At 33.7% G+C, this 17,292-nt stretch overlaps 1 protein-coding gene across 1 annotated transcript; it reads left to right on the forward strand.

The window, feature by feature from the left end:
• The first annotated feature begins 916 nt into the window (after positions 1-916).
• LOC135684100 (uncharacterized) lies at positions 917-15,882 on the forward strand. The gene is made up of 8 exons (XM_089111537.1): positions 917-1,250; positions 1,718-1,756; positions 1,893-1,964; positions 6,993-7,040; positions 13,799-13,837; positions 13,974-14,045; positions 14,365-14,486; positions 15,219-15,882. Exons 1-8 carry the CDS (start codon positions 1,206-1,208, stop codon positions 15,334-15,336), a joined length of 555 nt encoding a protein of 184 aa, XP_088967663.1. The 5' UTR covers positions 917-1,205; the 3' UTR covers positions 15,337-15,882.
• Positions 15,883-17,292: the final 1,410 nt, after the last annotated feature.

Raw genomic sequence — 17,292 nt, forward strand, 5'->3', positions numbered from 1 at the left:
TAATTTTTTTGTATCACTAAAATATATTGCCATTTCCCATGAGATATGCGGTTCTCTTTCATGTCCCTGCTCTATCGTGGATTGATCATGTGATTTATCTGCTTTAAAAACTAAATTGGAAATTATTCCCGCCAAAGGAGACTTTGAACACGCTAGGTGAGTACGTTTACTTTTTGTTCTGAGCTGAGCCAGTAATCTTAGAATAAGTAAAAGTGAGATGCATTACATGTTGGAAAAAGTGCAAACAAACCTTTCAATTTTGATTATGCTGATAATGACCATGCAAGAATTTAACTCCAGATAAATTGAAATTAAGGCAGGCTTTCTTTAATTGTTGTGAGGCTGGATTGATCTTGATTTGTTCTTAAATTACTATTGGCGTGTAAGCAGTGGTATTGCTAGCTATTGCCTTCCAGGCAGGTGCAGGTGTTCACGCCTCGTTTGCCTACAAAGATAGTGTCTATTATTCTTCGTTTGCAAACATATTTGGAAATGAATCGCCAACGTAACCCTGAACTGCAAAATCTATCGTTTTAGAGATGAAAGGGGTTGGCTCAGCCTCTTCATATTTCTTTTAATTGGTTTCTAAATTTTTACTGGTTTTAAGGCTCGTGCTCTTGGAAAATATTCTTATGAATAAAATAGTATAACTGCCTACTATTAGGTGCCTAATTGCCGTCCCCCCATCCGCTAATTAATTATTGAAAATTTGTCCAATTGATTTTGGCACTTTGTGTTAATTACTGTAGTGAAATAAGCGTAGCATATGCTAAATATTGTTGATGATAAATAATAGCTATATAATAGTGAAATAAGTGTCCTGATTTTCTGATTTTAAGTGCACTTTGAGTGTTCAGTGAATGTAACTTCATAATTTAGACCCCTCCGGTAATTGGAACACCACCCCCCTCGCCAATTGATTTTGAACATAAAATCCGTCCCCTCCCGTTTATTCTGACCCGCCAGCAATTAGGCACCTAAAAGTAGCAATGGCTATTAAATAGAATATTGATTTTTGGCATCCTGAAAAAAATTCTGATATCTACTGAACTTGACAATATGTACATTTTCCCCGTTTCATCTTCTTCCCATGATAGGCAGTCAAAATGTTTCACATTAACGTTAAGTTACGTGTCAATTAAAGGAATGAGTATATAAACTTCTCTAAAGTTTGGTGGTGTAAATTGTCATTTATCTTTCAGAAAATGGATACAGAACAAAGCTGCAGAAGTGTTCTGGAGGAGAGGGATGTATGATCTCATGTTTTATAATATCCTTAGTCTTGACTATGAAAATTTTTGTTTTTTTAATTAATCAACGGAGAGGCATGTTTCCCTTAGCAATGCTAGTGTGAATCTCACAACTTCTCAACTTTGCTTAAATTTCACTTTTTCCACCCCATTGCTTTGGAATTTCATTGAATTTTGTTTAAGACAGATTAGAATTGCACATTTTAATATCTTCATTTAGCGTAATATAGAACCTACCATACCAGCAACAGATTGGCACAGTCAAGCGCCATTCTGCTATGATTTTTATTTCACTTTTTTCAACTGCCTAGCATGAATAATAAAATAGTGATTTTAAACATTATTTTCTGACTTTGACAACAATAATTTTACCCTATCAACCGTTACTCTCTACGTCTCAGAAATGATTATATAATTTTAAAATATTTTTTATAGTCTTTTCGTATAAATTTTCCATTACCTTCCAGGAGGTAGAAAGCGGAGAATCCTCGGCGGGGGAAGAGAAGGTATGATCGCATTCCTTTTTATTATTTCACATTAAAAAAAATGTTGATTTTACGCTATCAATCGTTACCCTTCGTGATGATAGGCAGCTTAAAAAAGGTTGACTGTTTGCGTTAAAAATTTTTGAATATCTTTTAGGAAGTCGAAAAAGACAAACAAAGAAAAAGGAAGGAGCAGCAGGTGGAAGTTGTGGTCGGGGGAAGGAAGAAGGTATGATCTCATGACTTTGCATTATCTAACAGGAGTAAGAAACCTTTGCTCCTTTTCTTATTGCCACAGGTAGTAAATATTTTTCAGCAAAATTAATATGAACTTCATAAGTGGACGTTCTGCTTGACCTGCATTTAGAGTTGAATTAAATTTTGTTATAATTTTACTTTCTTCCACCCGACTCCTTGACCATTAGGCTTTGTTGGAATCAATTAATAATGCATCAAAATGATTATTCTAAATTGCTCTTGAGGGTGAAGCTTGAAAAATCGCAATGAAGCGCCAAATTGCAAAGCAGTTTGAAATCAAAAGAAAATCCCCATTCATAATGGTGAATGGGGACAGGAAAAGATTGAAAGAGATAAGGTATGAAAAGATTGAAAGAGATATTTATGATAAGGTATTTATGACAATATATCCCTACTGTATTTTCATGCTTAGTGACTTTATGAGCTTCAATATTTTTATAGACTTTATTCTTATAAAAAAGTGTGTATTCTCAATAAACAAGCATTCAGTTTCTTTTTTACAAACATCTATGTTCGGAAATACTCCCTTTCATCTATGAGCCCATTTAATAATAAGCTACTAAAACCGTGTAAAGATATTAAGCCCCTACATCTGCATAGATTTCAAATTATGTCTCTATGCCTATACACCTTTTTGGTGATATTATTGAGAGAATTTCGTTTTTCATCTTAACAATACACTCATTATTTATGAGAAATAAAGGTCGATGTTGAGTACTCCAGTTTCTTGATGTTCTGGAAATTTCAATACTCATTGTTCTTAAAAGTTTCTTAAATATGATGTCAGGAGTGACCTTTTTTATCACATCAATAGATTCGCTTCCGTTATGTCTCTTAAGTTCTAGGCAACAAAGTATTTTCTCGTTTTTGTCTTAAGTTCTAGGGCAACAGAATAATAGTAGGGCAATTTCCTTGGATTTCACAAAATTTCGTTGCTCTCAGTTGTTAAAGTCACGATTTTATATTTCCTTAATTTTTTTGCTTCGAGTACTAGAGTTTCATAATATTTTTAACTGTCCAGCACTTATCAAAAAGTGAGTGTATTTCAATGTCTTCGTTGCATACTTAGTGTCGGCTAAGTAACGTTTCTCTTCTCCCTACAGACCAGGGATGACAATCATTGTCAAGTTTATAGTAACAACAACAAAGAAAGCACAAAAAAGCCCCAAAAAAGGGGCAAAATACATAATTTATGCGGGGAGCAGACCTGTTTTTCATCGTTGACATTTTTTGTTCGTTTTTTAGTTTAGTTTTCTAGTTTGTTTAGGTGTTTATGTTTTTTTTATAGATTTTTTGTATATTGAAAAATTGTATATATAGTTAAAAATGGTTTTAGTTGTTGTTGATATATTATTGTTAGAACGAAATTGTGGAAATTCATGTTCTTTCGTCTTCTGTGCTATAATCAGCTTGTGCAATATTGTTTTTTCTGTCATACATTGATTAAGAACTGTTTTCAATGGTTCATGTAAGTTCAACCAACTCGTATTATATCAAAATGATATAAGTTCATCAATGGAAACGCAATACCTCATCAATGGAAACGCTTTCTTCTTCTTTTAGGGGTAAATAGTTGCTACCCAGAAAATCAAGGACAAAATCATATAAACCACTGTTTTTGTCCGCCATCATCGTCGAGTGTGCACCTACTTAGGTCACACGATCAAGTAATCCGCTCATTTCAAGTTATCTTTCTAAACAATAGTTTGGAAGAATAGGTTTCCCGACCAGTCTTCCCTTCTATTGACTATGTGTTAAGTATTATCTCAGAGACTGTCTTGTATTTAGCAAAACAGGGGGTTGTCATTCAGGGGCCATGATTAATCCACCAGAAGTTTAAATAAGGAGAATTATCGTGAGCTTCTAGAATGCTTTTGTGAATTCTATTCCGTTTTTCAGTGACACCAGCATGGCAGATTAGGAGAATTTGAATGCGGAGTAATGCTGGAGTAATGCTGGAGTTTTTGCAGATATCCTGAATGATCTTATCGAGTCAATAGTTGATGAAGTATTTGGGTTGATGAACAACTGATATTTCTACTAAGGAGCAAATGAGTCAATTATAAGCCTTCACAAAAAAGGAGATGTTGTATAAAGATTTTTAAAATTTTAAAATGTCCGTTCTGACAGAACTGCACCTGCTATCACTGCAATCATCAAATATATAGTCAAGAAATACAGATCTTCAATTCAAAAGAAACTCATTATGCAGACAAATGATGCAGCTTCTGTTATGTCTGGACACATTGAAGGGATTGAGACTTCAGTTAAGGAAGAGTACCCTTATGCATTTTTCTTTCACTGTGCTGCTCATAGGCTTGTTTTGTGCCAGTCAGACTCAGCCATTCCTGCTGTCAAGGTTTTTTTGCAAATGTCAGTGCATTCAGTGATCTCACCAGTCTAAATTTGGTAAGAAAAGTTAAAGTTAAAAAGGAAAGATCTTTCTCATTCACATGGAGTTGAAATTCCATAGCCAGGGGAAACAAGGCAGTATTATAATTTCCGTACTGTTTCTGTTCTAGCCAACAAATACAAAGAGATTTTAGAATGGTTGGCTTCTATTCTTGAAAATCCCCAAGCCTGGAATGATGCAACCCTTAATAAAGCCAGTGTATTAATAGAATAGCTTTTTATTTGTTATCTTGTCAAAGTCTTAAACAAAATCTTGGAACAATCTCGTCTTCTTTATATGCTTCTTCAGAACAGAAATATGTTTCTTCACTTATGGAGTTCAAAAGATAACCAACATTTTAGACTTCTCTATGGCTTCACTGTTGAAGAAATTGATCAATCTTTTTTGAATATGCATGTAGCCAAACTTCAAAATGCAAAGTTTATTGGCCTTAGCTACCATTTTCCTTATAAGCGCTTTTCCCTTTGATTAAAGATGGGCTGTGTTATTTTTAAGCCATACCTTGATCTGCACAAAGCTTTAAGAAGATCTTACTAGTATAGTTGCTTAAAGTGGTCATGACATGACATCATCATTTCTTAATCTTCTATCAAATCGAAACTTTTGTTCATTTGAAATCAAAAGCAAAAAACAGAATTTAAAAATACTAACACAATTGATTTTACGCCACTTCTACGTTCAGATTTTTATTGAACAACACGATTTGAATGGTTGTATTGGTTTTCCTGTAGCGTGCAGGGATTACAAACTTCATCGGTTCACAGTTTGTTATATTGTTGTTGATTTGAAAGGACATTTTTTCGATCGATCAAGGGTCTTTGTTTCTACACTAGGCACTTGATTTCCCCGTTTTGTTGTTTTCAATAAGAATGACATCATTATTTGCTTCTTTTCTGATCATTATTAATGTATAGAGAACCCCGTTTTTTTGTTTTCATTAATCATGATATTATGATTAGCTTCTTTTCATTTCAGGATCAATCCAGAAATGTCAACGGGATACTGTTTGGCCTATGTGGTGTTTTCGCTACGTGTTCTACAGCTATTCGCAGACATAATAAGTGCATTAATCATACTAATCAATCATGGATTGATAAATATATTGTTGTTTAATGGTATCTATTTGTACTGTCAATCATTTGATTGCGTTGAGATTTATCTGGTTGGAAATTGATTATGTTTTTGCATTAGTTAGTGGTTTCCCTGTGAGCAGCCCTTTATCACATACGTTTAAAGAAGGCTGATTTCCTAATAAACATTCATAGATCTATTATTGCTCTTTTTGCCGTACTGTTATTTCTTTCGTCAATAGATCCAGATTATCAATGACTTTAACTATAGTGATTTTTAAAATGTTGAGTTGTTGCAAAATTTGTTTAATTTATTGTTAGTGTAATTTGTTTGTATCACTAAAATATATTGCCATTTCCCATGAGATATGCGGTTCTCTTTCATGTCCCTGCTCTATCGTGGATTGATCATGTGATTTATCTGCTTTAAAAACTAAATTGGAAATTATTCCCGCCAAAGGAGACTTTGAACACGCTAGGTGAGTACGTTTACTTTTTGTTCTGAGCTGAGCCAGTAATCTTAGAATAAGTAAAAGTGAGATGCATTACATGTTGGAAAAAGTGCAAACAAACCTTTCAATTTTGATTATGCTGATAATGACCATGCAAGAATTTAACTCCAGATAAATTGAAATTAAGGCAGGCTTTCTTTAATTGTTGTGAGGCTGGATTGATCTTGATTTGTTCTTAAATTACTATTGGCGTGTATACAGTGGTATTGCTAGCTATTGCCTTCCAAGCAGGTGCAGGTGTTCACGCCTCGTTTGCCTACAAAGATAGTGTCTATTATTCTTCGTTTGCAAACATATTTGGAAATGAATCGCCAACGTAACCCTGAACCGCAAAATCTATCGTTTTAGAGATGAAAGGGGTTGGCTCAGCCTCTTCATATTTCTTTTAATTGGTTTCTAACTTTTTACTGGTTTTAAGGCTCGTGCTCCTAGAAAATTATTTTTATGAAAAAATAGTATAACTGCCTACTATTAGGTGCCTAATTGCCGTCCCCCCATCCGCTAATTAATTATTGAAAATTTGTCCAATTGATTTTGGCACTTTGTGTTAATTACTGTAGTGAAATAAACGTAGCGTAGGCTAAATATTGTTGATGATAAATAATAGCTATATAATAGTGAAATAAGTGTCCTGATTTTAAGTGCACTTTGAGTGTTCAGTGAATGTAACTTCATAATTTAGACCCCTCCGGTAATTGGAACCCCCCCCCCTCGCCAATTGATTTTGAACATAAAATCCGTCCCCTCCCGTTTATTCTGACCCGCCGGCAATTAGGCACCTAAAAGTAGCAATGGCTATTAAATAGAATATTGATTTTTGGCATCCTGAAAAAAATTCTGATATCTACTGAACTTGACAATATGTACATTTTCCCCGTTTCATCTTCTTCCCATGATAGGCAGCCAAAATGTTTCACATTAACGTTAAGTTACGTGTCAATTAAAGGAATGAGTATATAAACTTCTCTAAAGTTTGGTGGTGTAAATTGTCATTTATCTTTCAGAAAATGGATACAGAACAAAGCTGCAGAAGTGTTGTGGAGGAGATGGATGTATGATCTCATGTTTTATAATATCCTTAGTCTTGACTATGAAAATTTTTGTTTTTTTAATTAATCAACGGAGAGGCATGTTTCCCTTAGCAATGCTAGTGTGAATCTCACAACTTCTCAACTTTGCTTAAATTTCACTTTTTCCACCCCATTGCTTGGACACTTCACTTTGTTGCAATCAATTGATAGTATATGAAAAATGATTATTCTAAATTGATATTTGGGTTTGGATTTTGTTTAAGACGGATTAGAATTGCACATTTTAATATCTTCATTTAGCGTAATATAGAGCCTACCATACTAGCAACAGATTGGCACAGTCAAGCGCCATTTTGCTATGATTGTTAAATTAATTTTCTCAATTGCCTAGCATGAATAATAATAAAACAGTGATTTGAAGCATCGTTTTCTGTTTTTTTTTATATTTAGTCAGTTTGACAACAATAATTTTACCCTATCAACCGTTACTCTCTACGTCTCAGAAATAATTATATATTTTCAAAATATTTTTTATAGTCTTTTGGTATAAATTTTCCCTTACTTCCAGGTGGTTGAAAACGAAAAAGTTGTGGAGAGAAAGAGAAGGTATGTTCGCAATCCTGTGTACTATTTTGCATGAAAAAAAATCAAATTGTTCATTTTGTTAATATCCTTCTTAGTCAGGCTAGAATGTATGTCAGTCGTAACTGGATGTACTGCTTGAGTTAATTTTATGCTGGACTTTACTTTGTTTGCAATTTCACTTCTTATCACCATATTCTTTGAACATTACGCTCTGTTGCACTCAATGATTATGGCATCAAATTTGATCATTCTAAATTGAACTTAGGGTTTAAGTTGTCTTCAAGACGATTTTGAATAGTAGATTTCAATATCTTCAGTGCTACTATACTAGCAAATTAAAAGATTTTAATTTTTTCATTTAACAGTTTTGATATTTAGTCAGTTTGACAACAATAATTGTACCCTATCAACCGTTACCCTTCGTGATGATAGGCAGCTTAAAATGGTTGACTGTTTGCGTTACAAATTTTGGAATATCTTTTAGGAAGTGAAAAAAAAAGAAAAGAGAGCAAGTGGAAGTTGTCGTTGGGGGCAAGAAGAAGGTATGATCTCATCACTTTGCATTATCTAACAGGAGTAAGAAACCTTTGCTCATTTTCTTACTGCCACAGGTAGTAAATATTCTTCAGCAAAAATAATATGAACTTCATAAGTGGACGTTCTGCTTGACCTGCATTTAGAGTTGAGTTAAATTTTGTTATAATTTTACTTAATTTTACTTTACTTTCAGGTTGAAGCTGGTGTTTTAGACTGATTAGAACTGTCAGTTTTAATATATTCATTGGATGTTTTGTAGATGCTGCTATGCCAAAGAAAATTGGGTGCAATGAAGCGCCTGATAAGCCAATCATTCCATTTATCAAGGAAAACCCCATTCATGATGTTGAATGGGAAAAGAAAGCGCATTAATGAAATAAGGTATTTATGACAATATATCAATACTGTATTTTCATGCTTAGTGACACCGCTCCCCCCTCCCTCTAATCTCGTACAACCGCTATTTCCTCTCTCGTTAAAGCTCTGCTGAAAATGGCTCTACACACTTTTTTGATAAGAATACCTAATTTTTTGTTGTGACTCAATATTCTTAAAAAGTTTCGATTTTGAGCCTTAGATTATTTCTAAATTGTTCTTGCTCAACACAAGGTCTAAATTCGCCTTAGGATCAACATGAAAAACATGAAATCTTTCTGATGTGTTGCTTCATCATGAATGTAGCAAGAACAAACAGAACAACAAAAAGGTGATGTTAAAATGCAAAATATAATTACACAAATAGATCCTACTCATATCCAGATAAAGGAAAAGTTTCAGTCTTGATGGAGGTTGAGCCTGGCATTATTCTTAAATTTTAGCAATTTCGAGCCTCAATATTCTTATAGACTTTATGAGCCTCAATATTCCTATAGACTTTATTCTTATAAAAATGTGTGTATTCTCAATAAACCAGCCTTCAGTTTTGTTTTATAGACATCGATGTTCGGAAATGCTCCCCTTCATCTATGAGCCCATGTAATAATAAGCTAAGAAAAGCGTGATAAGAGACTGAGCCCCTTGATCTGAACAGATTCCAAATTATGTCTCCATGCACACACACTTTGTTGGTTATATTATTGAGAGCGCTTCATTTTTCATCTTACAATGTTTCAATATCTTTGTTGCATCTCATAAGTGGCAGCTCAGTAATAACGTTTCTCTTCTCTCTGCAGACCAGGAATGAGGATAATAATAAAATTTTTAAAGAAAAGAGAGGAGACAAGAAAAAAAAATTGAGAAACCCGGTGAGACACCCGGGGCCTCTTACAACTTTTCTAGCAACAGTAAACTTTTTATTTATCATTATAAGTAGGTAGTTTAGTTTGTTGTTCACTTAAAAATTATAGTTTGTTATTTTATTCATTTTAAAGATCTTTGATATTTTGTTAAGTTTAATTTGTAAATTGTATATATATATATATATTTAAAGATGTTCATAGTTGTTGTGTTTGTTAATAGTTCAAATAATGAAATTTTAAAATGAGTATAAAAAATTCCCCATCCTTTTTATATAGGCATTAAAACTTGATGAAATAGTAAGAGAATGGAAAAAAGCTCACCATGACATGCATATCCAGTACATCAAAAATGACTTTGATCTTAACAGCTAATTGCAATGAATCTATAGGCTTTGTAAAAAGGCTTTTTATTACTATCATCACTAAAAAACAGAAATCCATAATAGTAACAAGCAAGTCAGCAACCACCTTTACTGTATATCTTTACGCTACATTATAGAGTTTTGCTTCAGCAGGGCAACATGCAATAGCCGTTAGGAAAGAAACAAGGTAGAACTCTGACTATAAGTTTTTTTATCTAAAGTATGTCTCCCCTTCATCTATGAGCCCATTTAATAATAAGCTACTAAAACCGTTTAAAGATATTAAGCCCCTACATCTGCACAGATTTCAAATTATGTCTCTATGCCTATACACCTTTTTGATGATATTATTGAGAGAATTTCGTTTTTAATCTTAACAATACACTCATTATTTATGAGAAATAAAGGTCGATGTTGAGTACTCCAGATTTTTGATGTTCTGGAAATTTCAATACTCATTGTTCTTAAAAGTTTCTTAATAATGATGTCATGAGTGACCTTTTTTATCACATCAATAGATTCGCTCCCGTTATGGGGCTTCGTTTTTGTCTTAAGTTCTAGGGCAACAGAATAATAGTACGGCAATGCTCTTGGATTTCACAAAATTTCGTTGCTCTCAGTTGTTAAAGTCACGATTTTATATTCTCTTAATTTTTTTGCTTCGAGTACTAGAGTTTCATAATATTTTTTACTGTCCAGCACTTATCAAAAAATGATTGTATTTCAATGTCTCTGTTGCATAATTAATGTCGGCTAAGTAACGTTTCTCTTCTCCCTACAGACCAGGGATGACAATCATTGTCAAATTAACAGCAAAGAAAGCACAAAAAAGCCCCGAAAAAGGGGCAAGATACATCTTCTGTGCAGGGAGCAGACCAGTTTTTCATCGTTGACATTTTTTGTTCGTTGTTTAGTTTAGTTTTCTAGTTTGTTGACGTGTTTATGTTTATTTTATAAATTTGTTGTTTATTGTAAATTGTATATATAGTTAAAGATGGTTTTAGTTGTTGTTGATAAATTATTGTTAGAACGAAATTGTGGACATTCATGTTCTTTTGTCTTCTGTGCTATAATGAGCTTGTGCAATATTGTTCTTTCTGTCATACATTGATTAAGAACTGTTTTCAATGGTTCATGCAAGTTCAATGAACTCGTATTATATCAAAAGGATATAGTTCATCAATGGAAACGCAATACCTCGTCAATGGAAACGCTTTCTTCTGCTTTTAGGGGTAAATAGTTGCTACCCAGAAAATCAAGGACAAAATCATATAAACCACTGTTGTTGTCCACCATCATCGTCGAGTGTGCCTCTACTTAGGACACGTGATCAAGTTATCCACTCGATTCAAGTTATCATTCTAAACAATAGTTTGGAAGAATAGGTTTCCAGACCAGTCCTCTCTTCTATTGACTATGTGTTAAGTATTATCTCAGAGACTGCCTTGTATTTAGCGAAACAGGGGTTGTCATTCAGGGGCCATGATTAATCCACCAGAAGTTTAAATAAGGAGAATTATCGTGAGCTTCTAGAGTGCTTTTGTGAATTTGTGAATCTTGTCAAAGTCTTAACAAAATCTTGGAACAATCTTGTCTTCTTTATATGTTTCTTCAGAACAGAAATATGTTTCTTCACTTATGGAGTTCAAAAGATAACCAACATTCTAGACTTTCTTTCCACAAAACGAAATGATGAAGAATACAACTGTCTCTATGGCTTCACTGTTAAAAAAATTGGTCAATCTTTTTTGAATATGCATGTAGCCAAACTTCAAAATGCAAAGTTTATTGGTCTTAGATACCATTTTCCTTATAAGCGCTTTTCCCTATGATTAAAGATAGGCTGTGTTATTTTTAAGCCATTCCTTGATCTGCACAAAGCTTTAAGAAGATCTTACTAGCATAGTTGCTTAAAGTGGTTATGACATCACATCATCATTTCTTAATCTTCTATCAAATCGAAACTTTTGTTGTTCATTTGAAATCAAAAGCAAAAAACAGAATTTAAAAATACTAACACAATTGATTTTACGCCACTTCTACGTTCAGAACACGATTTGAATGGTTGTATTGGTTTTCCTGTAGCGTGCAGGGATTACAACCTTCATCGGTTCACAGTTTGTTATATTGTTGTTGATTTGAAAGGAAATTTTTTGGATCGATCGAGGGTCTTTGTTTCTACACTAGGCACTCGATTTCCCCGTTTTGTTGTTTTCATTAATCATGACATCATTATTTGCTTCTTTTCTGATCATTATTAATGTATAGAGAACCCGGTTTTTTTTGTTTTCATTAATCATGATATTATGATTTGCAAAGTTGGCGTTTAATTTTTTCTTAGTGTAATTTTTTTGTATCACTAAAATATATTGCCATTTCCCATGAGATATGCGGTTCTCTTTCATGTCCCTGCTCTATCGTGGATTGATCATGTGATTTATCTGCTTTAAAAACTAAATTGGAAATTATTCCCGCCAAAGGAGACTTTGAACACGCTAGGTGAGTACGTTTACTTTTTGTTCTGAGCTGAGCCAGTAATCTTAGAATAAGTAAAAGTGAGATGCATTACATGTTGGAAAAAGTGCAAACAAACCTTTCAATTTTGATTATGCTGATAATGACCATGCAAGAATTTAACTCCAGATAAATTGAAATTAAGGCAGGCTTTCTTTAATTGTTGTGAGGCTGGATTGATCTTGATTTGTTCTTAAATTACTATTGGCGTGTAAGCAGTGGTATTGCTAGCTATTGCCTTCCAGGCAGGTGCAGGTGTTCACGCCTCGTTTGCCTACAAAGATAGTGTCTATTATTCTTCGTTTGCAAACATATTTGGAAATGAATCGCCAACGTAACCCTGAACTGCAAAATCTATCGTTTTAGAGATGAAAGGGGTTGGCTCAGCCTCTTCATATTTCTTTTAATTGGTTTCTAAATTTTTACTGGTTTTAAGGCTCGTGCTCCTAGAAAATTATTTTTATGAAAAAATAGTATAACTGCCTACTATTAGGTGCCTAATTGCCGTCCCCCCATCTGCTAATTAATTATTGAAAATTTGTCCAATTGATTTTGGCACTTTGTGTTAATTACTGTAGTGAAATAAACGTAGCGTAGGCTAAATATTGTTGATGATAAATAATAGCTATATAATAGTGAAATAAGTGTCCTGATTTTCTGATTTTAAGTGCACTTTGAGTGTTCAGTGAATGTAACTTCATAATTTAGACCTCTCCGGTAATTGGAACCCCCCCCTCGCCAATTAATTTTGAACATAAAATCCGTCCCCTCCTGTTTATTCTGACCCGCCGGCAATTAGGCACCTAAAAGTAGCAATGGCTATTAAATAGAATATTGATTTTTGGCATCCTGAAAAAAATTCTGATATCTACTGAACTTGACAATATGTACATTTTCCCCGTTTCATCTTCTTCCCATGATAGGCAGTCAAAATGTTTCACATTAACGTTAAGTTACGTGTCAATTAAAGGAATGAGTACATAAACTTCTCTAAAGTTTGGTGGTGTAAATTGTCATTTATCTTTCAGAAAATGGATACAGAACAAAGCTGCAGAAGTGTTCTGGAGGAGAGGGATGTATGATCTCATGTTTTATAATATCCTTAGTCTTGACTATGAAAATTTTTGTTTTTTTAATTAATCAACGGAGAGGCATGTTTCCCTTAGCAATGCTAGTGTGAATCTCACAACTTCTCAACTTTGCTTAAATTTCACTTTTTCCACCCCATTGCTTTGGAATTTCATTGAATTTTGTTTAAGACAGATTAGAATTGCACATTTTAATATCTTCATTTAGCGTAATATAGAACCTACCATACCAGCAACAGATTGGCACAGTCAAGCGCCATTCTGCTATGATTTTTATTTCACTTTTTTCAACTGCCTAGCATGAATAATAAAATAGTGATTTTAAACATTATTTTCTGACTTTGACAACAATAATTTTACCCTATCAACCGTTACTCTCTACGTCTCAGAAATGATTATATAATTTTAAAATATTTTTTATAGTCTTTTCGTATAAATTTTCCATTACCTTCCAGGAGGTAGAAAGCGGAGAATCCTCGGCGGGGGAAGAGAAGGTATGATCGCATTCCTTTTTATTATTTCACATTAAAAAAAATGTTGATTTTACGCTATCAATCGTTACCCTTCGTGATGATAGGCAGCTTAAAAAAGGTTGACTGTTTGCGTTAAAAATTTTTGAATATCTTTTAGGAAGTCGAAAAAGACAAACAAAGAAAAAGGAAGGAGCAGCAGGTGGAAGTTGTGGTCGGGGGAAGGAAGAAGGTATGATCTCATGACTTTGCATTATCTAACAGGAGTAAGAAACCTTTGCTCCTTTTCTTATTGCCACAGGTAGTAAATATTTTTCAGCAAAATTAATATGAACTTCATAAGTGGACGTTCTGCTTGACCTGCATTTAGAGTTGAATTAAATTTTGTTATAATTTTACTTTCTTCCACCCGACTCCTTGACCATTAGGCTTTGTTGGAATCAATTAATAATGCATCAAAATGATTATTCTAAATTGCTCTTGAGGGTGAAGCTTGTGATTTAGACTGATTAGAACTGTAAATCTTGATATATTTATTGGATATTCTCTAGATGCTGCCATACCAAAAAAAATTTGGCGCTATGAAGCGCCAAATCTCAAAGACCTTTAAAATCAAAAGAAAATCCCCATTCACAATGGTGAATGGGGACAGGGAAAGATTGAAGGAGATAAGGTATTTATGACAATATATCCCTACTGTATTTTCATGCTTAGTGACTTGATGAGCTTCAATATTCTTGTAGACTTTATTCTTATAAAAAAGTGTGTATTCTCAATAAACAAGCACTCAGTTTCTTTTTTACAAACATCTATGTTCGGAAATGCTCCCCTTCATCTATGAGCCCATTTAATAATAAGCTACTAAAACCGTGTAAAGATATTAAGCCCCTACATCTGCACAGATTTCAAATTATGTCTCTATACCTAGACACCTTTTGGTGATATTATTGAGATAATTTCCTTTTTCATCTTAACAATACTCTCATTATTTATGAGAAATAAAGGTCGATGTTGAGTACTCCAGTTTCTCGATGTTCTGGAAATTTCAATACTCATTGTTCTTAAAAGTTTTTTAATTATGATGTCACGAGTGACCTTTTTTATCACATCAATAGATTCGCTTCCGTTATGTGTCTTAAGTTCTAGGCAACAAAGTATTTTTTCGTTTTTGTCTTAAATTCTAGGGCAACAGAATAATAGTAGGGCAATGCTCTTGGATTTCACAAAATTTCGTTGCTCTCATTTGTTAAAGTCACGATATTTATATTTTTTTAATTTTTTTGCTTCGAGTACTAGAGTTTCATAATATTTTTTACTGTCCAGCACTTATCAAAAAATGATTGTATTTCAATGTCTCTGTTGCATAATTAATGTCGGCTAAGTAACGTTTCTCTTCTCCCTACAGACCAGGGATGACAATTATAATCAAATTTTTAGAAAGAGCAAAGAAAGCACAAAAAAGCCCTGAAAAAGGGTCAAAATACATATTTTTTGCGGGGAGCAGACCTGTTTTTCATCGTTGACATTTTTTGTTCGTTGTTTAGTTTAGTTTTCTAGTTTGTTTAGGTGTTTATGTTTATTTTATAAATTTGTTGTTTATTGTAAATTGTATATATAGTTAAAGATGGTTTTATGTGCTGTTGATATATTATTGTTAGAACGAAATTGTGGACATTCATGTTCTTTTGTCTTCCGTGCTATAATGAGCTTGTGCAATATTGTTGTTTCTGTCATACATTGATTGAGAACTGTTTTAAATGCTTCATGCAAGTTCAATGACCTCGTATTATATCAAAAGGAATAAGATATAATTTCAATGAGCTATGCAAGTTAAATGGTTTAATGACCTTTACTGATTACAACTGTTCACAAAAATGGGGGTTTATTTGCCCATCCCATGTTAGACATCAATATACATTGCACAAAATGAATGATATCATTGGAGCAAATCGAATGATAGTAATGGTTTTGGTTTTACTTTACAAATCGATGTTTGAATGCTGTTTCCATTTTTTGTAATGCAGTGTCGAAGAGGCCCGGCCCCTCATTTTGTGTTTCAATTTCTAGGATTTATTGTCATAACTCTCAAACGGTCTTGAGTATGTTAGGGGCCTCATTTGCAAGGATTTTGCAAGGGGAATTTTTTAGATTGGGTGGGCTGTGATGTGATAGTGACGTCTTGAATAGTCTTGAATTTCAAGGAATTTTTTTAAATTAATTGGTTCAATGCATGTTGCACATCAAAATGAATAACACCAAATAAAAGATCTCACCAAAGCGATTCGAACGGTGGTAACGGTTTTGGTTTCACTTCAGGAATTGATGTTTTTTATGATGTTTTGAATTTTTTTATAATGCTTTGTCCATGTGGCCCGGCCCTCCATTATACATTGCAATTTCTAGGCATTCTTGTCATAAATCTCAAATGGTATGGAGTATGTTAGGGGCCAAAGGCTCATTTTGAAGGGTTTTGCAATTGGAATTTTTTGGGTGATAACCTTCTAGATTGGGCGTGACTGTGATATCATAGTGACGTCATAGTTTTTAATTGCCAGGTCTTTTGAAGGATTATTTTATTGAATATATGTTGCACATCAAATTGAATTACACCAACTGAAAGATCTCATCGAAGCGATTCGAATGGTGGTATTGGCTCTTCTGTAGCGTAAAGAAATTAGTTTATTATGCAGAATTCTTTTTCAAAACTTCATCGATTGCTTTCACCTATAACTACATCAATGGACAGGGCATTCATTTCAATTGATGCGATTAAGGGTCTTTGTTTATATTTTATCTTCAAAATTGTCAAACAACGAATGATGTCTCTTTTGTTCTGATTGATTGTTTACATAAAGATCAAATATCCCATCCAGACAGCAGGTACTTTTGGAGTTTGAATTCGCATGTGAAATTCGATGCGGCCGTTGATGAAGTTGAGTTGGTCGTGCACAGGCTGTGATAAAATCGGGAGATGGATGCTTATTGCTTATGCGATCATTATTAATCTAATTGCATTTGGTTTGTCACAAGAATTACTTTGTTACTCAGACTTGGATCGTTTGGAAATCGTTTGGGTTTTTCAAGACCGCATTGTTGGATTATTTGGCGGTTGAGCGGTTGAGTTCGACGCCTTAACTATTTACCAAGAAAATTGGACTCCTTTAACTATGGATTTTCTGTATACTTGTATGTGGACCTTATTGAGGACATTTATCAATCGGACTGGACTTTTATGGATTGATTAATATAGCTACAGTTGTTTAATGGTATCGCTGATAATTGGATTGTAAATCATTTAATTCCATTGAGATTCATCTCGTGCGAAATGGTTTCTTTTTTTCAAATTCTGGTCTCCCTGTCAGCGGCCCGCGGTTTCGGTCTTTGCTGACGCCATTTCGCTTTTGAAATTGTTTTGAGGAGAAAAGAGAAGAAGTCGGAAGGTATGTTTGTATCACTAATAATTTAATTGTTCTTACTAT

This window comes from Rhopilema esculentum, chromosome 11 (genome assembly GCF_057945365.1).
Source record: "Rhopilema esculentum isolate cy_ngs chromosome 11, ASM5794536v1, whole genome shotgun sequence".
Lineage (NCBI taxonomy): Eukaryota > Metazoa > Cnidaria > Scyphozoa > Rhizostomeae > Rhizostomatidae > Rhopilema > Rhopilema esculentum.